This window comes from Bos grunniens, chromosome 28 (genome assembly GCF_055505025.1).
Source record: "Bos grunniens cultivar Pamir isolate PY7600 chromosome 28, Bosgru_T2T1.0, whole genome shotgun sequence".
Lineage (NCBI taxonomy): Eukaryota > Metazoa > Chordata > Mammalia > Artiodactyla > Bovidae > Bos > Bos grunniens.
Genome location: NC_141192.1, coordinates 30321535 through 30342447, shown reverse-complemented (window position 1 = coordinate 30342447; position 20913 = coordinate 30321535). Strand labels below are relative to the sequence as shown.

The 20913-nt window shown below is 40.5% G+C and overlaps 1 protein-coding gene across 50 annotated transcripts in view; it reads right to left on the bottom strand.

The window, feature by feature from the left end:
* ANK3 (ankyrin 3) overlaps positions 1 to 20913 on the bottom strand; it is a 759198-nt gene that overhangs the window by 172643 nt on the left and 565642 nt on the right. For all 50 annotated transcript variants that reach the window (XM_086382383.1, XM_086382396.1, XM_086382405.1 and 47 more), the window contains 5 exons: positions 15627 to 15725; positions 9146 to 9343; positions 6988 to 7086; positions 4458 to 4556; positions 1950 to 2048 (listed from right to left, as the gene is read on the bottom strand). In XM_086382383.1, the coding sequence (XP_086238509.1) occupies positions 1950 to 2048; positions 4458 to 4556; positions 6988 to 7086; positions 9146 to 9343; positions 15627 to 15725 (594 nt within the window). The remainder of the gene's footprint in view (positions 1 to 1949; positions 2049 to 4457; positions 4557 to 6987; positions 7087 to 9145; positions 9344 to 15626; positions 15726 to 20913) is intronic.

Here is a 20913-nt window from a genome sequence, read left to right as displayed (position 1 = left end):
GCTTCTAGGTCCTCTGTAAAATCTACCAACTGGCACCACAGTACACTGGACACTCGAGGTTAAGGTCTGCTGCCTAGAACATCACCGTCTTTGTACCCACATGTGGACTGCATGTTTACAAAGACCTAGATGTCTTTGTTCCTACACTAGTATGTTTATACCAGTTTGTACTCTATTTGTATTAATTACTTTAACTATATATTTATATAGTTAAATATAACTATTTTTATATTTTTATAAATATATTTTTAAATATGAAAATATATTTTATAAATATATAAAAATATGTAAATTATAAACAACATAACACTTAACAGGTAAAATATAAGTATGAAAAGAAAGGCTTTATTTCCCCTAAGAATACTAAGGCAAAAGCCTTGGAGAGCCTTGGTAGAAGTTGATAAATACCAATTTATGGTCAAATTAGATATGGGTAGGAAAGCTGAATGGGCTTCCCAGGTGGCGCTAGTGGTAAAGAAAGTGAAAGTGAAAATGAAGTCACTCAGTCTTGTCTGACTCTTTGCGACCCCATGAACTATAGTCTACGAGACTCCTCCATCCATGGAATTTTCCGAGCAAGAGAACTGGAGTGGGTTGCCATTTCCTTCTCCAGGGGATCTTCCCAACCCAGGGATCGAACCCGTGTCTCCCGCATTGCAAGCAGATGCTTTTATCACCTGAGCCACCAGGGAAGTGGTGGTAAAGAAACACACCTGCCAATGCAGAGATGAAAGAGACACGGGTTGGATCCCTGGGTTGGGGAGATCCCCTAGAAGAAGGCACGGCAACCCACTCCAGTATTCTTGCCTGGAGAATCCCATGGGCAGAGGAGCCTAGCAGGCTACAGTCCATAGGGTTGCGAAGAGTTGGACATGACTGAAGCAACTTAGCTTGCATGCATGCAAGAGAACTGGATAAACTGGAGGAAAATGTTAAAAGTCGAGAAATGTTCTATGCTCAGACTGCTTCACAAATGCTTCAGTTTCCTCTCCATTTAACCCTAAACTAGAAACTGCAAAGTATATACATAAATGACAAAGAAATGTACATTTGTATATTGAAGGGCTAAAATTAAATGCCTTAGGTATTTATGTATCTATGATTCCTGACCAAAATTGCCATTTGATCATCGGACCAACTACGCAGCCAGACAGTAACAGCAAGTTTCTTCTAGTGGGTAAATGCCAGGCAGAGAATGACGCATTCAAACTCAATCCTGACATTCTTCTATACTCTGTTTTGTGAACAACTCTGACCAAGTCTCAGAGTTTTGGGTTTAACAACTCGTGGAGAAAAGGTTGCTGCTGCTGCCGTTTAATTGCTAAGTCATGTCCAACTCTTAGCAACCCCATGGACTGTAGCCCACCAGGCTCCTGTGTCCATGGGATTTCCCAGGCAAGAATACTGGAGTGGGTTGCCATTTCCCTCTCCAAGGGATCTTCCCGACCTAAGGATCAAACCTGAGTCTCCTGCATTGGCAAGTGGATTCTTTACCACTGAGCCACCAGGGAAGCCCTGGAGAAAAAGTTAAAACTCCCCTTTCCCTTTTGTGGCTGTGACAGCTGACATCTAAGTCAACCAAAAGAACTCAGTTGTGCTTCCAAACTATGCCTGTGCTAGAAACTTTGTGCACGAGCCTGTCTTCACAGAGTGCAAACAACTCTGGGCCAATTCTAGGCTTGATTTCTAAGTTGTTAGGGATGAGCAATGTGCCAAGGACACAGAGTTCTTTCTGGCGCAAAGCTCTTGTTCTATTTCATTTTGTTAAATAATTGAGTAGACATGGGCAGCGAAGGGATGTTTTCAATATCCCTGGGGTAGAGACTATTGTCATTGGTGGTGGTCATTACTCTAGAAGAGTGATCCTGGAAGAGAGCATGCGTATGTTTAAAGGTTTTATTAAAATCATTTCTTCTCTTGGTAGCAAACGAAGCACACACGGCACATACCTTAGCTTTAGCTTCTACCTGAGCTCCGTCTTGTACCAGATACCGCACGACTTCAGCCTGACCGGACCGAGCTGCCATGTGCAGGGCTGTCTCTCCTCTCTGGGGAACAGGAGCCAAAGTGAGTTAAAGACAGCTCTAAAGACTGGCATATTTTCTTTACATAAAGTTTGTGATGGAGGTTTCTGTTTAAATAAAAAGTAGTCCCAAGCACTTCCTTCCTGAAAATAGGGAAGAAGGGAAATGAAATGCACAAGAATTGCCCAGGAGCCTGGCCCATGATGGAAAACTTCAGCGTGAAGTCCACGGAGCGCAGCAGGACTGGAAGCTTAATAATCTACAATGCTGGGTTCAAAGGCAGTTGCCACAGGACCAAGCAGGAGAGTGGACGAGTAAAGAGGGCAGGTGGAGAGTGCCCTTGGAGGGAGGCACCCCTACCTGGCATGGGCAGACTGCGGCAGTACATCTTTGGGATGCCAGCTGTACCATGCCACACCTTTCTATTTTTCAAAAATAGTAGCAGTCTGGGATATCTGTGTACATTTCTTCAGTGTTGGGCAAAAATCAGAGTTCAAAACAAAACAAAAAGCGCTGCATAAGCACAAAATAAACCCAAGGCCAGATTCGACGTGTCCTTGGTTTGCATTCCCTGCTTTATCTCAGCAGGTCCTTATCCTGTTCTTTGAGCATTATCCCAAGGGGTTATTTTCTTTGTCACTGGACTTCCCCCACTTCTGCTGCTTTTCACCAAGTAGACTTTAATTCAGATGATCTCATTTTTTAAAATGAAACAACACAGAAAACACACATGGATCAAAATGTTAAAAATGTTAAAATCAAATATACTCTTCCACACAGAAGTGATGCCGACCTTTAAATTACTTTTACAAATTTTGCTTTGCTTTGTAGGATATTCATCTCCATGAAAGGCTATGCAGAGATACGGTTCACATGGAACTTGCTGCTGTTATTACTGGAAAGGTTGTGAGGATGGAGCTGACCATGTTACCCAGTGTTCTCTTTGTAAAGGAAAACCCTCTCTCCCTGGCATGAGTACCAGGGAAGATTGCATTCAGCTGAGATCTGGTCCGTTTCTATCTTGTGGATGTGCCGAGCCCAGCTGCTGGAAGACACAGAGCCTCACAGGACGTCTGCCCTCAGGGTAGAGGCGCAGCGTCTTAGGGTTCACCCTTTCTGTGCCGGCATGCTGTTTGTTTTATTTTATTTCTTTAGTGCCCATGAATCCAACTAACGTCCTTATGCTTGTGTCTGGGGTGCCCATATTATTAGGATGTTAAAGTTAAAAGCCTATGAAACAAGGTCAAGAGCCACATGCAGATTGAGAGTGATAAGCTACTCCTTTGACATTTACTATGTCCCATGGGTTTGTGACACAATATCAAGCACACGAAAGAGAAATTACTTCGAAGTTACTTCAAATCACAATAAGGAGAGTGTTGGAACTACTTTCTCAGCATGCAGTACTTCTTATCTGTTTTAATTTTACTGGAGTATGGTTGATTGACAATGTTGCGTTAATTTCTGCTGTATGGCCAAGTATGACTCTGTTATACACACACATATATATATATATTCTTTTTCATATTCTTTTCATTATGGTTTATCACAGCATATTGAATATAATTCCCTGAACTGTATGTATGACCTTGTTTATCCATTTTATAGAATCAGCTTTTATTTGCTAATGCCAAACTCACCAGCCTTCCGTCCCAACCCTGCTCCCTTGGCAGCGAGTCTGCTCTCTGTGTCTGTGAGTCTGTTTCTGCTTCACAGACAGGTTCACTTGTGTCCCATTTTAGATTGCACGTATAAGTGACGTCATATGGTGTTTGTCTTTCTCTTCCTGATTTACTTTGCTTAGTATGATAATCTTTAGGTCTGTCAATGCATGGAACACTTCTTAATGCTTCTATTGAAAAAGAAAACTCTCCCTTTCCAGAAAACTTTATTTTTTGAAGTATAATATTCAGTAGTAAGCTACACAGCCCCTGCTGCTACTGCTGCTAAGTCGCTTCAGTCGTCTCCGACTCTGTGCGACCCCATAGACGGCAGCCCACCAGGCTCCCCCGTCCCTGGGATTCTCCAGGCAAGAACACTGGAGTGGGTTGCCATTTCCTCCTCCAATGCATGAAAGTGAAAAGTGAAAGTGAAGTCGCTCAGTTGTGTCTGACTCTTTGCGACCCCATGGACTGCAGCCCACCAGGCTCCTCCGTCCATGGGATTTTCCAGGCAAGAGTACTGGAGTGGGGTGCCATTGCCTTCTCCGACACAGCCCCTAAGTTTTAGCAATTTGTGACCAGTTAGTGACTGAATGGATCTTGCCTTTGAAGTAAAGGAAACCACAGGTATTCTCAAAATTCTGTCCTTTTAAATAGTCAAGTTAAATAGTAATTAATTTACTTACAACAGAAAATAAGTTGATTGAGAGTAATCTTTTCCAGTTTCAAAAATACTCACCATTGGACCTAACTTTGTTCAAAGGATACTTACCACGTTAGTGGTGTTTGGTGAGGCTCCATGATGCATTAATTGTGACACGATATTTACATGCCCCATGAAGGCAGCAACATGGATTGGGGTAAGGCCCGACTAGGGGAGAAAAGGGCAATGTCAGCTTGTTAGCTTATTTTCAAAACGATTTGTCTGCCTGCTTATCTGTCTGTCTGCAATTTTATCCACCCATCCTTTCATATTAAGACAACCAATTTACTGATCAGATCAGAAAACATCTAGACATCACCACCATGTCTTAGATTCTATACGGCAAATGTACCAATGATCATCATTTCCCTAAAGCAGGTTCTGTGATTATGAAAGGCCTACATCATAACCATTCAAGACTTATTTCACACATCTTATATAGCTCTATGAAAAAACTTTAGACAGAAATACCTTGAAGGTTTTTCCCTTTATTAAATCTTCCTTATCCATATGGCTATGTTTGTGTGTGTGTGTGCATGTGTGTGATTACATACACAGTAGCAAAAAGTCAACTTTTTTTTCAGATCCTATTCTGGCCTTTAATAAGGATTCTCATGGACTCAGAATCACTGATTGTATTATACATGAGAGAGCAGGTGGGAACACAAAGCCATCCCTCTAAGAAATGAGCAGATCAGCATTAAAGGTCTCAATCATTAAAAATTTTAACTTTCTGAGTATTATAAAGGGATATAATTAAGGCAAATATAACAATGGTCACTAGATTAGACTTTCATTTTTTTGGTGTGCTTCAAAGTCCTACTTACACACCTCAAAACACTGGTTCTTCTTGTATAAAATGATTCCATTTTAAATGTTTCAGGATTTAATTTCACTTACACCATGAACATCATAACTTGAAAAAAAAAATTTAATATGGCCAGAAAAAGCTGAGAGAGAAGAAGACAACTAATTTCAACTGAAATTTGAGTAGTGTCAAAAAAGATGTGTAAGGAATTCTATACAATGAAAGGGAGACAGAAGAATTCTAGTTGCCAGACTTCAAGTAGTGGGAGCTGAGGAAAACGAGAGGAAGGAGAATTGGGTTTTAATTTGGTGCTTTTTCCCTCCGGCAGGCAAAGTCTAATTAGGACATTTTCGGCACCACCTTTTCAAGCCCTCAGGGAGTAACAGAGCTGACAGTGGAACTTATCGCCACAGGCTGGCATCTCTGGACACTTACTCAGGTACCAGTCAGAAATCTCCTTTTATTTCAGAGTCCATTTTGATCTTTAGAAAGGGCTGCCATGCACGAGAATAAACTTATTCTTTTCTAATTAGAATAACTGGGTGCCTACCAGGGAGCCAGAAGACTCATAAAAGAGCAAATCAGTATTAATATTTTCCATCATTTAGTATTTTAAAGTTGTGAAGGTTAGAAATCAAGGTAGATAATTCAATTGTGGATAAGAAACTGAGGCAAAGCAACAATGACTGGATTAGACCTTAGTGTCTACATGTGCTTCAAATCCTAGAGTCTTTAATGATGCATTCAACAGACCTTTATTGGATGATCTACTATGGAATCTACTGTGTTGTGGGTACATTAAGACCAGTAAGAGTCAGGCCTGCCTTGGTGGGGTCTGCAGTTTTGGGGCGGCAGGAGGTGGGTCATAAGTGAGCCAGCGGGACAAGCACTTTGATGGAAATACACCTAGGATGTGGTGATGGTCCCTAGGAGGAGCTCCAGGACCAGATCAAGGGTTAGGGGAGGACTCCTGGAGAAGGTGGCCCAGATCTGGTCCTCAAAGACATGCAGGGTGAACAAAGGGAGTCCAGTCTAGGGAAGGCCAATGGCTAAAATCCAGGACCAGAGTGCTACAGGTGGGTGGGGGATGGGTACGTCTGGAGGGTGCATGCCAGACCCAGTTTTCCTTGTTGCAGGCTCAGCCCTGATCCCAATAGATGGCTTCTCTGAGTTCTGTTTCGGTTTATATGAAAGAAACCTAGAGCTACCATTTTACTAACTTCAGCAACTCTATATTTCATTAATTCTGAGTTTTTCCAGAGAGCAATCCTTCATCACCACACAGAGGTTATGTCATGCAGGGTTTCCCAACCGTGGCACATGTGACATTCTGAGCCAGATAATCCTTTGTTGTTGGAGGCTGGGCTGTGCACTGCAAAATATTGAGTTGCAACTCTGGCCTCTAGCCACTAGATGCCAGTAACACCATCCAGTTGTGACAAGGAGAAACTTCCAGACAGCCAAATGCCTTATGGTGGGGCAAATCCATGCCTACACAGGGTTTGAGAAGCACTGCATTAAAGTACGTAAATTACACTTGGAGTGATGGCACCCCGCCAGCACGATGCATGTGTTTGGGTTATGCTTCTGGTTATGGCGTTGTACTGAGTATTTGCACTCTCCTCCCACACTCTTATCTGCTCTCCTAAGAACTGGCAGCCCCTTCGGGAAGGGTTCAGAAAGTGCTATGACAACCACGCACAGTACAGCTAGCTGGTCGTCGGGAAGGGCACTGGGACTCTGGCTGCTGAGGCTATACATGGGGAACCCCAGAAATCCTCCTCTCCTCACCTCGGTTACGGCTTGGATGGATGCACCGTGTTTCAGAAGGAGTTCCATCACTTTAATTCGATTCTTCTTGCAGGCAATGTGAAGAGGGGTAAAGCCATTCTGCAAGGGAAAAAGACACAGAACTATGTGATTACATTCCACTGAAATCCACTGCCTATGCACGGTAAAATACCTCTACAAAAGTGATGTCTGTAAAGATTTGGAAATGAGCAGAAACAATGGGAGGTTGAATTGAATATAGGTTCTTTTCTGGAAGCACAGGTAGTCTACCTGCTCCCAGGAACCCAACGTGCCCTGATAATTATGAACAGGAAGCAAATTTTGGTCATAGGTTCCTAATAGTTAAGGCAAAATGGTCATGCATCTTTTGAAATTGTTTGAAGATTTTTTTGATGTGAACCTTTTTTTTTTTTAAATTCTTCACTGAATTTGTTACAATATCACTTCTGCTTTATGCTTTGGTTTTTTGGCTGCAAGGATGTGGGATCCTAGCTCCCTGAGCAGGGATCGAACCTGCATCCCCCACTTTGGAAGGTGAAGTCTTAACCACTGGACCACCAGGGAAGTCGCTCATCCCTCGTTTTAGATTATTTGACTCTGGAATTTACTCTTCCAAATGTGTCCCTCCTTCACCTCAAAAACACAGACTAAAAACAACTGGGCCAAAAATTTGTCCAAGGGAACAAAAAGTTAAACAACTCAACATTAGTTGGAACATTTGGTTTAATATTTAATCAAATAAAGGAACTTGCTTTTTTACAAATTACCTACCTAGCTGTACTACCTGCTAAGTGAGACCATGGGGCATATTTTTGTCACCACAGAGAACTGCAGACCCTCAGGATCCACCATGAAAGCTTCAGGTGCTTCTGTGGAGGTTTTCAGACCACTTACCAGGCCATAGTCCATCCTAGGATGACAGGCTACAACCTCCATAACCTCCTTCTGTTGTGAAATCTTTAGAGTCAGAGGAGAAAGAGGGTCAGAGCCCACACCCTGTTGTAAGGCTTCTTTTCTTGTACGGAAAAATGAGTCATGGCTGCTCATTTCTTTTCCTCCCTTCTCAGAATTCAAAGATATGTCTGATATCCTGGGCCAGTCAGCAGCTCTTAAAATATTGCTCCAGGAAAAGCCTTTAGAATTACAAAGGCCATGGAGCTGCCCAGGGTCTAAAGGGCTCCTTCTTGCCCATTCTTTCCTGGCCACTCCAAATCTCAGAGCCCACAGACTGCCAGAGGTGATGAGCTGCAAGGGAGCAGAGCCCCTTCCTAAAATGGTTGATCAGATGACAGCCCTGACCGCAAAATTGCTAGTAAACACAGGTTTTCCCTAGCATTTGGTGACATATTTTTTTCCTAAACATGAGTGTTTATTTTGAACTAAATTTAAACAGCTTACTAAATTGGGACATTTATTTTTCTAAAGACAACAAATACCATATCATTGTGAAAACCAAACTATATAGTAAAGCTCAAGGTTAAAATAGCAAATCATTCTAGGAGTTAGGACTACAAAAGTAGACCAAAATTTTGATTGCATCTCAATGAAAAGGAGATGACAGGTGATATTTCATTACCTTACATGGTTAACATCACATCAGATTTCCATGCATTGGAGAAGGAAATGGCAACCCACTCCAGTGTTCCTGCCTGGAGAATCCCAGGGATGGCAGAGCCTGGTGGGTTGCCGTCTGTGGGGTCGCACAGAGTCGGACATGACTGAAGCGACTTAGTAGCAGCAGCAGATTTCCACTCACAAGTTCCTAGACTTCTCATGTTCAAGGTTTATTTTTTATCATTTTGCCTCATATTTTTAGATCTCAGAAAAAACTTTTAGTTCACAGAGTTATCACTTTACCTACCAGAAGATAAGTTGACCAACTCAGTTTTTTTGTATTTGTACAGTCTTTGGGTTTATTTACATAAGAGAATCACAAATGTGACTATAAAGAGGCTAATGATCTAAATCAGCCTCACCAGCCTTGCTTACGTTGGAAATCAAAGGGTTTATAAATTTACAAGAAGGCTACTTGAAAGTTGACAAGAAGTATATACTTTACTAAACTAGACCTTCCATTTTCACGGAGTCCCTTTGCATGTAGGGGTGGCATGTGGTCAGCAAGACAACACAGGCGGGACTTGTGAGCTGAGCCACTCACCAGGGCTTTGGCGTTGGGATTAGCTTTCTTGTCCAAGAGAACCTTGGCGACTTTGTAATGGCCGCAGTGGGCAGCCACGTGCAGGGCGGTCAGGTAGTCGTTGGTGACGTCATCCACAGGCACATTATGCTGCAGGAGAAGCTGGACGCAGTTTAAATGATCCCCCTGCGTAGCCATGTGAAGAGGAGACAATCCATTCTGGAACACAGAAGGAAAGTGGAGTTGACATTTTTCCTTTCATTTGCAAATGCGCCCAACACAAAATGTAGTACGAATATGAACAGATGAAAACCCTAGATTTGCCCATGGAAATACCAACTTTTTGTAAAAGGTTTTGCGGCAACTGTTTTGAACTGCAGTTCCTTTCCAAACGAGTCCTCCCATGTCTTATATCAATCAAAAATAAAATTTCAAAGATAATGTCTTTCTCGAATTTAAAAATGGTGTGACATTTGGGCAGTAGAAATCTCTTCATGCTATCAAACTGTAAATGAAATGTAGACAGAATGATAATACTATCAGGAAAATCTGAAGTCTGGCTATTTGATGATATAGAGGAAATGATTATCCGTTGGGATGTATTGTGGTTATTCAGAAGATAAAGAGCCCTCAGCTCTTAGACATGATGCACTGAAGTGTTTACGGGTGAGAGAGGGTTCACTCTGAAACAATGCATGGATGTTGAGGTTCAGGGAGTAGGGTACAAGGTGGAGAGCAAGCACGTGGCCCACATGCTGTGAGTCAGGAAGCTGAGTGATGTGCACTGAGGGCTTTAATTTGCTATTTTTTCTGCACACGTTTGAAAGTTTTGTAATAAAAAGATTTTCCATGACTTGAAAAGATAAAAACAGTGTAAACTGCACTGCGGGCCACTACTAATTGCATCCCCAATGACATGGAATTCTGACTGTGTGGATCACAACAAACTGGAAAATTCTCAAAGAGAGGGGAATAACAGACCACCTGAGCTGCCTCCTGAGAAATCTGTATGCAGGTTAGGAAGCAACAATTAGAACTGGACATGGAACAATAGACGTTCCAAATAGGAAAAGGGGTACATTAAGGCTGTATATTGTCACCCTGCTTGTTTAACTTCTATGCAGAGTACCTCATGAGAAATGCTGGGCTAGATGAAGCACAAGCTAGAATCAAGATTGCCAGGAGAAATATCAATAACCTCAGATATGCAGATGACACCACCCTTATGGCAGAAAGTGAAGAGGAACTCAAAAGCCTCTTGATAAAAGTGAAAGAGGAGAGTGAAAGAGTTGGCTTAAAACTCAACATTTAGAAAATGAAGATCATAGCATCTAGCCCCATCACTTCATGGGAAATAGATGGGCAAACAGTGGAAACAGTGTCAGACTTTATTTTTTTGGGCTCCAAAATCACTGCAGATGGTGATTGCAGCCATGAAATTAAAAGACGCTTACACCTTGGAAGGAAAGTTATGACCAACTTAGATAGCACGTTAAAAAGCAGAGACATTTGCCAACAAAGGTCTGTCTAGTCAAAGCTGTGGTTTTTCTAGTAGTCATGTATGGATGTGAGATTTGAACTATAAAGAAAGCTGAGCACTGAAGAACTGATGCTTTTGAACCATGGTGTTGGAGAAGACTCTTGAGAGTCCCTCGGACAGCAAGGAGATCCAACCAGTCCATCCTAAAGGAAATCAGTCCTGAATATTCTTTGGAAGGACTGATGCTGAAGCTGAAACTCCAATACTTTGACCACCTGATGCGAAGAACTGACTCATTTGAAATGACCCTAATGCTGGGAAAGACTGAAGGCAGGAGAAGGGGACAACAGAGGATGAGATGGTTGGATGGCATCACCGACTCAATGGACATGAGTCTGAGTGAACTCCGGGAGTTGATGATTGACGGGGAGGCCTGGCGTGCTGTGATTCACGGGGTCGCAAAGAGTCAGACATGACTGAGCGACTGAACTGAATTGAACTGAACTGAACTATTTAAGACTGAAAAGGATAAAAGTAAGGCAGGGACAGATTGGTATTCACTAGATTGATTTTTATTTGCTCTTTCTATGTTACTAATACTTGTTATTGAGTATTGATCAATTTTTAAGAAAGATATAAATACAACACTTCTCTTGTCACATCAATGTCGAAAGGACAGCTTTTCCCTTTTCCATCAGTCTGGTGCCACCATGTGTTCACAACGAGGAACGGCAAGCCTCTGACTGACTAATATTCAGTTTAAATTAACTGGGTTCAAAGACACGCCATGGTACGTGATAAGTAAAACGTTCATTTGGACTGCTGAGAGATGGCATAGTAGGGTACAAGCTAAATAAAACCTTTAAAAAGGCTTAGCATGACACTTAGCATTCAGTACATGTTTCTCAACGAAGGCAAAAGCAAGGTATTAGATAGATACCAGTCTCTTCAGGCATGTTTCCTTTAAATATGGGGCAACATGGAGAGGCCTGGGGAAATTCCCAGAGAATCCAGTTATCGAGAGAGGCTTTAGTAATTAATGTAACCTGTTTTAACCTACGTGGGGTGGGGGGGGAAGTGACAGTAAATTTAGTTTCCCAAAAAAATCATCATCACTGAACTTTGAAAATAATGATACGCTAAATAAGCACTGATGATTTCTGAATCCTCTGGGCCAAGTTAAATGTCCCTAATTTATTTATAAATGACATAAGACAACAGTTTCGGGGGGTATAAAAGCAAGTTTTCCTTTGACCACTCTCATGGCGTCACTCACACACCCCCTCATGTATTTTAACTATTTGTGTTTCTTGAAAGCAAGAGTTTCATGGGTTAAAACTTCCCCATACTGCCCAGCAGAGAGCCTTGTATATACAGAAAGAGCTCCAGAAATAACTATGTAAATTTAAAGCCTCCATACATGGCCAGTCAATCAGGATATTTCTGCCTAAAAATTTCCACTTCAACATCTTGAACCAAAGTAGAAACTAAGGTGCAAGAAAGAATGGGAGCCCTTCTCATGTGAGACACCGCCACCCACGAGCATATGCACTTGTTTATTTCCTGCCAAAACATCCCTCTGCTTTGTGTGTTGATACAGCCTTAGAGGAAAACATGAAGCAAACAAAGAAACAAACTCTGAGAGAACAAACGACTTAGTGAAGATTAGAAATGGGTGGCGGTGTCACAAAAAGAAGGAAACTCTCTAATGATAACACAAAACCACCATCTCTGAATGGGTAACTTATAGGTCACTGGGGAAGCACCAGAAAAAAACACCATCTGCCTTGTGGAAAGGGGCCTTATTACATATATACAGCATCTCATCAAGCTAAAAACATGGGTCCAGGGTGATGGTTTTTCTTAGCTAAGAAAGATGGACGTCTTGAAGATTTAGAGAGATGGTCTTAAAGTTCAGAATGCATTCATCCACTTAATATTTATTTGACAAATATTTGGTGAAGGTCTCCTAGGTAACAGGTGTTGATTGAGGTGCTTGGGGAATAATGCTGAGTATAAGACAAAGTTCTTGTTTTCATTTCACTGAAGAAAGAGATAGCAAACGAGTAAAGAAACCAAGAAGGTCTCGCTGAGAAGATGACATCTGAGCTGAGAAAAAGGTGAAGACTACAGAGATCTGGGACAGACTGAGAAAGCTCAGTCTGAGGGAACAGGTAATGAGAACAGTCTTGGTGTATTATAGGAAGTGAAAGGAACCTGCTTGGCTGGAGATGCTGAGGACCAGAGATGAGTCTGGTGGTCAGATTCTGGTAAGGACTTCTCAGTGCAGTGGGCATGGGGACTTCCGAAAAACATGGTAGAAGTGATGTGTGTGTTTATCCAAACTTTCACAAGCTCCACTGAAAAACATGAACGGAATTAAAAGACAGAATCCATGGGGCACGCACACATATGCGCAGACACACCCACACAGTCACACAATGGGAAAGAAAACAAAACGTATGTGTGATGTCTACAACTTTAGAATATGAGAAGAGATTTTACGTGTGTTAGCTTATCCAGCAGAAAGGAGAAGGCTGACACCTAAGTGCCTGGTGAAGGGTATAATCTGTGGTACGCTGGCAAATGTCTCACGATAGCTCTGTGAAAATAGGTAGCATTTGCCAATTTACACTGTGCAAAGACCTCTACTCTATGACCGATATCAATCTATCACCATAATGTTACTGAATATGGAATTAGGAAGAGATGCACATAATAGGTTCAACGGTGTGGCTCTGGTATACTACAGTGTACGATGCAGAGAATGGCTTTAACTCCCAAATGTCCAAAAGGTGGCAACAGGGAAACGTGGTACCTCGGGGGATAAAGGTGAGGCTTGGGACCAAAAGCTGGATTGGCTGCCTATGGAAGAGTCAGGTCCATAGGTCCTTCCACCCAGCAAAACCAAATGACTTCCCCCCTCTGCCTTGCAGGAAACCAGGAATTAAACCTCTGGAGATTCTGGACTCTGGGCCCAGGGCTGAGCAGAGGGCAGTGGTTAGGCTCTGATTCAGAACAGGCACTCAGAAGAAGGAAGGACACAGTAGCTGTTGAAAGAGTATGGTCTCTAGGGTTAGATGACCTGGGTTCAACTCTTTGTTCTGACACAAAATGAGACGTCTCAAGAAAGTTACTCTATCACTCTGGGTCTGAGTTCCCTCATCTATAAAAAGGGCATAATAAAACTCATGCCTCAGGGTTATTGTGAGGAGTAAATGGGTTAATATATGTACAGTACTTAGAGCCTGGTATGTAGTAATCACTATGTAACTACTGTTATCACTGTTATGATTAAGGTATACATCGAAGACCAGGAGAATGATAGCTCCTGTTCCTTTCCAACATATTCACCTAGAAAGGCTGGAGAACTCATCTCTCAAAAAACCATACCTCCTAGAGAAAAGGCAACAAACCCTGGCATTAGGGACCTCTCTGATCCACCTGAAAGGAGCCCTGCCCGTGGCACTCACGGGGCTTGCACTCAAAGGTGAGTGCCTGGCACACATGGTCAGGTAGACCATGGCGGGAAACTCCCACCACAAAAGAGACAGCCAGAGCCAACAAAGACATAAAAAGAAACCTGAGGAGTTAGGGACAGACGAGAGATGAAAGAATTTAAAGAAAAGTCATCTTAAATGTTTTCTGAAAGGCAACAGACTGTATTGCATCTGTAAAACAAGAACTGGATGCTTTAAGAAGCTCTCAGAGGACAAGAAAATGTTCTTGCATATTAAAAACATCAAAAATAATCGAGATTTCTTAGGAAAAAAAGCCAAATACACAATGAGATGAACAATAGGAAAAGAAAGACGAGACAATGATTTGCTTTTTAATTGTGCCCATATTGTTCTGATAAGATGAGCATTTTAAAGAGAATGATGAGAATTAATTCGAGACTTTTTAGGCAGGAGGCTGACATGGTTTGGTTGATGTTTACATGGCCACTCTGACTGCAAAATGGGAACAGGATTAGAAAGGAGCAGGTGGGGAGGTGGGGGACAAGTAAGGAAATAATTACCGCAGTTTAGGAAGATGATGTAGTTCAAAGAGCAGTGGGATTAAGAGGAGATAGATATGGACTATGTGGAAGGAAAAGGAACAAGTAGAATGATTTAGGTGAGAAGCACTCAAAAGTCCAAGATGTCATCACGTGCAATGAAAAAGGGTGGCTGCTTATTTCTGTTGGATAATTTCTCCAACGCTTGCCAATCTAAACTCTGTGATGAGTGAGAAAATTGTTCCGACAAACTTGACCCTGCCCATCTTCACTAAAGTTGAGTAAACACTGATCAGAGTGCAAACAGGAGCAATACATGTTTTGTTGTTGTTCATCTTTAGAAATTACGGCTCTCTATAAAGCTTAATGTAGCTTCAAAAAGTCACTAATTTGATTTATAAAAATAGTAGTGACTCTGAGGTAGTTTGTATGTCCCCAAATTTATTTACAAATATTCTCTTTTTCAAATACTATTAAATGGTCTTACCATTTAAAAAACTCAGAAGACACTTAGTAAAACATTATTTTGTTTTTAAGGCAATCATTATGTTTTCCTTTCAGATATGTCAACTGTTCCAAAGGCCCAAAGTGCAATCCTTCCACAGTTTCCAGCCTTTATCACTTAAATAATACCTTGGTGTTTTCAAAAATAGTCTGTGAACTCTCAAGAAATAAACTGAGGGTCAGGAGAAAAGGTGCCAGCACCCAGACTTCAGACTGTAAATCTTGGTCTTTCTTTTCCCAACAAGCAATCATTTCTGAGCTATGGAAATTTCATAGAATAAAATCAAACAGTAAGTGTTCCTGAAACAAAAACACAAGTAACACACACACAAATGACTCTGTGGTAGAGGGTGTTCCATCTGAAGGCCTCGTGAACTCAAACTTGATCTTGAGGGTCTCTAAAGATTTGGTGCACAGAGCACAGTAATTGCTAAATTCAAACTACAGCAAATTCTATGTGATTGGAAGGTTGGGTAAAATAACCAAAGGATCTTCTCAAACACCTGGGGAGAAATTACCTTGGTTTTGGAGAGAATAGGGGCAGCTCGATCGAGCAGCATCTCCACCACCTGTTCATGGCCACTTCTCGCTCCGCAGTGCAGCGGCGTCAGACCGTCCTATCAAAAAAGGCAACGTTTTCAAATACATTCGACGGGAAGCTCCATGAATGAGTGTATTTCATCAAGATTCAGCATAGCATCCAAAGTGCTGTGGACCAGCGAGCTTCAAATATTTACTCATGTATCTCATAATATAATTCTATTTTTTCAACTAAAGAACTGAATTTTTCATAAGTTTAAGCAGTGGTCAAGTGTGTAATTCCCTGCAAAGCTGACAGTTAAAAATGTAACTGTTCCACTACTCTTTTGACTATCCAATGGAATCCAAGTACTATAAATAATTGTATTTAAATCCACCATTTAAAAAAATACTACAAACTTTTCAAATAGGAATTTGTAACAGGAATTTTACATTGCTCCTTTTTGCTCCTGCATGTCTATTTCCATTTCATTTCCCCCATATAATTGTATCTTCATGTAATATAATTTTATGCTTGAGTGTTTTTTATTGATTATCATATCATACTTCCCTGTTGCAAAAAAAAACATAAATCTAAATTTTAAAAAAGTTTAAAGATTTTCTGAGAACACAAGCCTTTAAGTGTCAAAAATAAATCTGATTGGAATGATAATTATCCAAACACAATGGATCAAAACAGCAATACATTATAAATTTTATGATTATTAAGCAAGAGTAACAATTTATTAAAAATTCCTCTCTGAATGACATATGTTTTTTTCACAATTTATTGATAGAATGAGCCAGGGCTCAGCATCAACACTTTCCCAATTTTTGTCTTTATAAATGTTAGTGCTGAGACATCTTGTCTGCATTAATACATAGTTGGACTTTTGTTTTGGCAGTAGCACTAATTCTCTAAATTCCTGAATTACATGCCAAAAATCACTTAATAACCTTTCATCAAAGATTTTTTCAATGATTCATCATATGACAACTTCATTAGGTCTTTTCTGTGAGCAGCAATAGAAGAATTCGATTATCTAAGCACCAGAAGCATGCAGTTCTTAACAGGACACCAGGGATCTGAGCTCTTCCCTTCGCCTCAGAGGTTTTGCACTGTGGGGCCTTGTGGGTTACAGTTAGAGTCAGGGCCTTTCTTTAGGACTAGGGGAGAAGGGCCACTGTATTAAAAAAAAAAAAAGGTGAGAAAGGAGAATTAACAGGGATTGAGGAAGTGGAAATTTATTCATTTAAACAATCTACATGGCTCCAAATCATGTGGAGAAGTTTTTGCACATCTTGGTTTTGTTTCCCATCTTGAAGATTCCTGCTGTTGACACTGAATATCTACCCTAAAGATAGCCATATTTTAAAATACGTCAAAAGTTGATTCAAGTCACTTTCTAGCTTACATGAACAGATCTTGTAAGTAAACCTAATTATCTAATACGTAGTCAATAAGGTACAATCCTATTTCTAAACTACTAGCCAAATCTCAGAACAATTAGAATTCCTTAAAATATGAGATTTGAATCACAAATATGGTATGAGTTGGACTGTATATTCTTTGAACATGTTTAAATATTCTACATTTTATGCTAATTTAAAACACTTGCTCTAAAGCAAACTAAAGCAATATAATAATAGTCTTTCAAGTCAGAAACAGCATTTTCCTAACAAAATAGAATAAAATAAAATCTGAGAAGACATTAAAAATATACCATGAAGGCAAATGTTTCCCCAGTAATGTAAAATCTGAAAATAACTGAAGAAGAAATAATACAATAATCACATCTAACTTCTGACACACACAAAATTCACAGTCTCTGAATGTGACTGTCTTTTATGAACTAAAAGGTCAAATTTGATTCTCTCATTTCTCGTAAGTACACTCTGGATGACAGAATACATGTAGGCATTTTTAAACTACGGTCACACACAAAATTATTCATCTTTGAAAACTCATTTATCATTTTCAAAGAAAACTCATTTATATCTTTGAAAATGATCTTCCCCCGAGCAAAATCCTACATACTGAATATAAAGTGTTTGGCTACCTAAGAGGAAAATCTATTTCAATTCCTTAATCTTTTGAAGTACATTGTTCCTTATACAGACATATATAATCTTGCTGACTTCATCCTGTTAAAAAAGTTTTAATCATGGAAAAACTTCAAACATATTTCAGACTAAAGTAAACTGAATAGTGTAATGAGTCCCTAGGTACCTGGTGGACAGCATCAACAAATGTCACCTTGGCATCCCCATTGATTCATCTCTATCCTGACCTTTTCTTTTTTCTTGTAGTGTTTTGAAGCAAATCCAAGACATTGGATCACTGTATCCTTACAGCTACCCTTATACAGAAGGGTATAATCTTTATTTTGTAAATGAAGACTCTGAGGTTCAAAGAAGTTAAATGACTCATCTAAGGTGTCACAGGCTGAATTCAGCAAGAGGTCAGTGCTGGCTGCAGGACAAATAAGACATGTCTTGGCAGGAATTATTAAGACAAAGCCTCTCTGCTCAAACTTTCGGACACTCCTTGCCTTCCTTTATATTTTGCAGCTGCTACTTCTGATCTCCGGTGTTTATGTATTAAAAACTCATAGAATCTGGGGACTCAGCAAGGAAAGGTGACTTTTTCTCAGTCGTGTCAGAGCTGTGAAGGGCTTTCCATGCTAGCCACTGCTTGTTTTACCACCTTGTTTCAATGATAAAGTCTGCAAGTTCCCCAAGGAAAGCCTCATTGGTTCCTAGCTCAACAGAGCTACCTGAAGCACAGCTCTATCAACTGTAGTTTTACTTGCAGTGTTTTAAACATTGATTGCGAACATCTAACTCTTTTGGATCTTCTGCAAATTTGCTCTGTAACTTTTCACAGGTGCAATGCTCTTCAAATAGCCAGAAGCCCAGCAGGAGAGATCCCTTTCAGCAGGAAGCGGCATAAGATGTCACGACTATCTGACTGCACAGACAGTGCTGGCCTGGCTGCTGGGACAGTCACAGGTCAGTGGAAAACTAGTACCTAGAGTTAATGTGAGATCTTTAATCAGCATCATAGTTTATACAGTCACGAAGATCAAAACGACTGGCTGATCCACATTGAGACGGAAAAGTATAAGCCACATAGTGATTCACAGTTCTGCTTAAAAAAAAAAAAAGAGAGAGCTGGGATTGACATTACTTAATACCATTTTTGGAGGACAAAAAGTAAACATTTAAATTTTGAACTAATTTCTTGGGCTTTGAAATAGGTGGGACATCATTCACATTCTTGAAGCACTTCTCTGATGATACCTCTGTGTTCATAATCTTTAATAACTGATTCAGTCCTCAGTGAAGTCTAAATTCCTCAGGTTAGCATTCAAAGTGGAGAAGGCAATGGCAACCCACTCCAGTACTCTTGCCTGGAAAATCCCATGGATGGAGGAGCCTTGGTAGGCTGCAGTCCATGGGGTCGTGAAGGGTCGGGCACGACTGAGAGACTTCACTTTCACTTTTCACTTTTATGCATTGGAGAAGGCAATGGCAACCCACTCCAGTACTCTTGCCTGGAGAATCCCGGGGATGGAGGAGCCTGGTGGGCTGCCGTCTATAGGGTCGCACAGAGTCAGACACAACTGAAGCAACTTAGCAGCAGCAGCAGCATTCAAAGTCTTCCAATCAGTCGCTGCTACACTTAACTTTTGCCTCATCCCCTTCCCGTCCACCTCAATTATACTCTTTGCAGTCCCTGGCAAAAGCCTCTCCTGTTCTTGTTTCTCTGTTCTGTGTGCACTATTTCATGTACCCCAAACTTCCCTTTCCACTTTCACCAAGATCCAGATCTTATTGTTTTAAAATATAGGTTTTCTTTGAAGGCTTATTCAGGGTAGACATAACCATTTGACCATGAGGATTCCCCTCATATTTTATCTGAACCTCTTTATGGGAAAGTATGACATTTTGCTTAGTATTTTAGTTATTTGTGGACATGCATTATCATCCCAATGAGTTTGTTTCTGGGGAATAAGTTAATGGCTTAAAAGGGATACTTGAATCTCATAGAGAAGGTAACTCAGTACCATGTTCATAAAAGTTGCTTAATAAAAATGACTGAGTAAATGAGAATGAGTGGGTGAATGAATGGGCTTTTAGGCTAGTCTTTTAAAGATGCTTTCTAGTTAGTGGCTTAAAAATTCCTTTCCTTCTTATTTTCTATGTTTAAGACTAGAATGATTTTATACCCTAGAAGTGCTATTAAAATAACTATTGTTCCATAAAAAATGAAATTCTCAATAGATAAGTGACTTATAAACTGGAATTACACTGAAGAATATGACTCAGTCTTCTTAGCATTAAGAATAAGAAGGTAAGACCATAAAAAAGAACGAAATAATGCCATTTGCAGCAACATGGGTAGAACTAGAGATTATCATACAAGTGAAGTCAGTCAGAAAGAGAAAGACAAATACCATATGATATCACTTAAATGCAGAATCTAAAATACGATACAAAGGAAGTTATCTACTAGATAGACACAGACTCACAGATGTGGAGAACAGATTTGTGGTTGCCAAGGGGGAGGGGAGGTGAATGGAAGGATGGAGTTTGGGGTAAGCAGATACAAACTATTAGATACAGAATGAATAAACAACAAGGTCCTTCTGTATAGCACAGGGAACTATATTCAATATCGTGTGATAAATCAGAACAGAAAACAACATGAAGAAGTATATGTCTGCGTATCTGAATCACTGCTGTACAGCAGAAATTAACCCACTGTAAATCTTCTATACTTCAGTAAAAAAAGAATTAGAAAGTAAGAGAAATATGAGAATCTAATTAAGGTCCCCCCTCCCTTTTCTATTTCAGGACATTATAAGCTTTAAAATAAGAGCCATTGTGGATATTGTGTTTTGTAACATAGCAGTGAACTGGTTTACATAGCAGGGAACTCTTTTCCTTAAAATTAGAGCAATGCTGTTTCCAATATAATATAAGGATTTTTATCCACTCCCAATACCTTGAATTTTGCAGTTAATGCACAGTGTTACTTTGAATGGTCCTGGACCAAAAAGCAGTCCCTCAACCATATACAACAGGATATAGTTTTGACCTCTAATTGAAAAATGCTTGACAAAGGCAGTTCTTGGGGCTCAAGGGAGGCTGCCTCAAGATAGGCAATATATGCAGTTGGACAGGAGAGAAGGAGCAAGGATGTGGAGTTGCCATAGTAACATTATGGGAGGGAAATGAAATTGCATGGGGTGAGTGATTTTTTTTCCAATTCCCCTGATT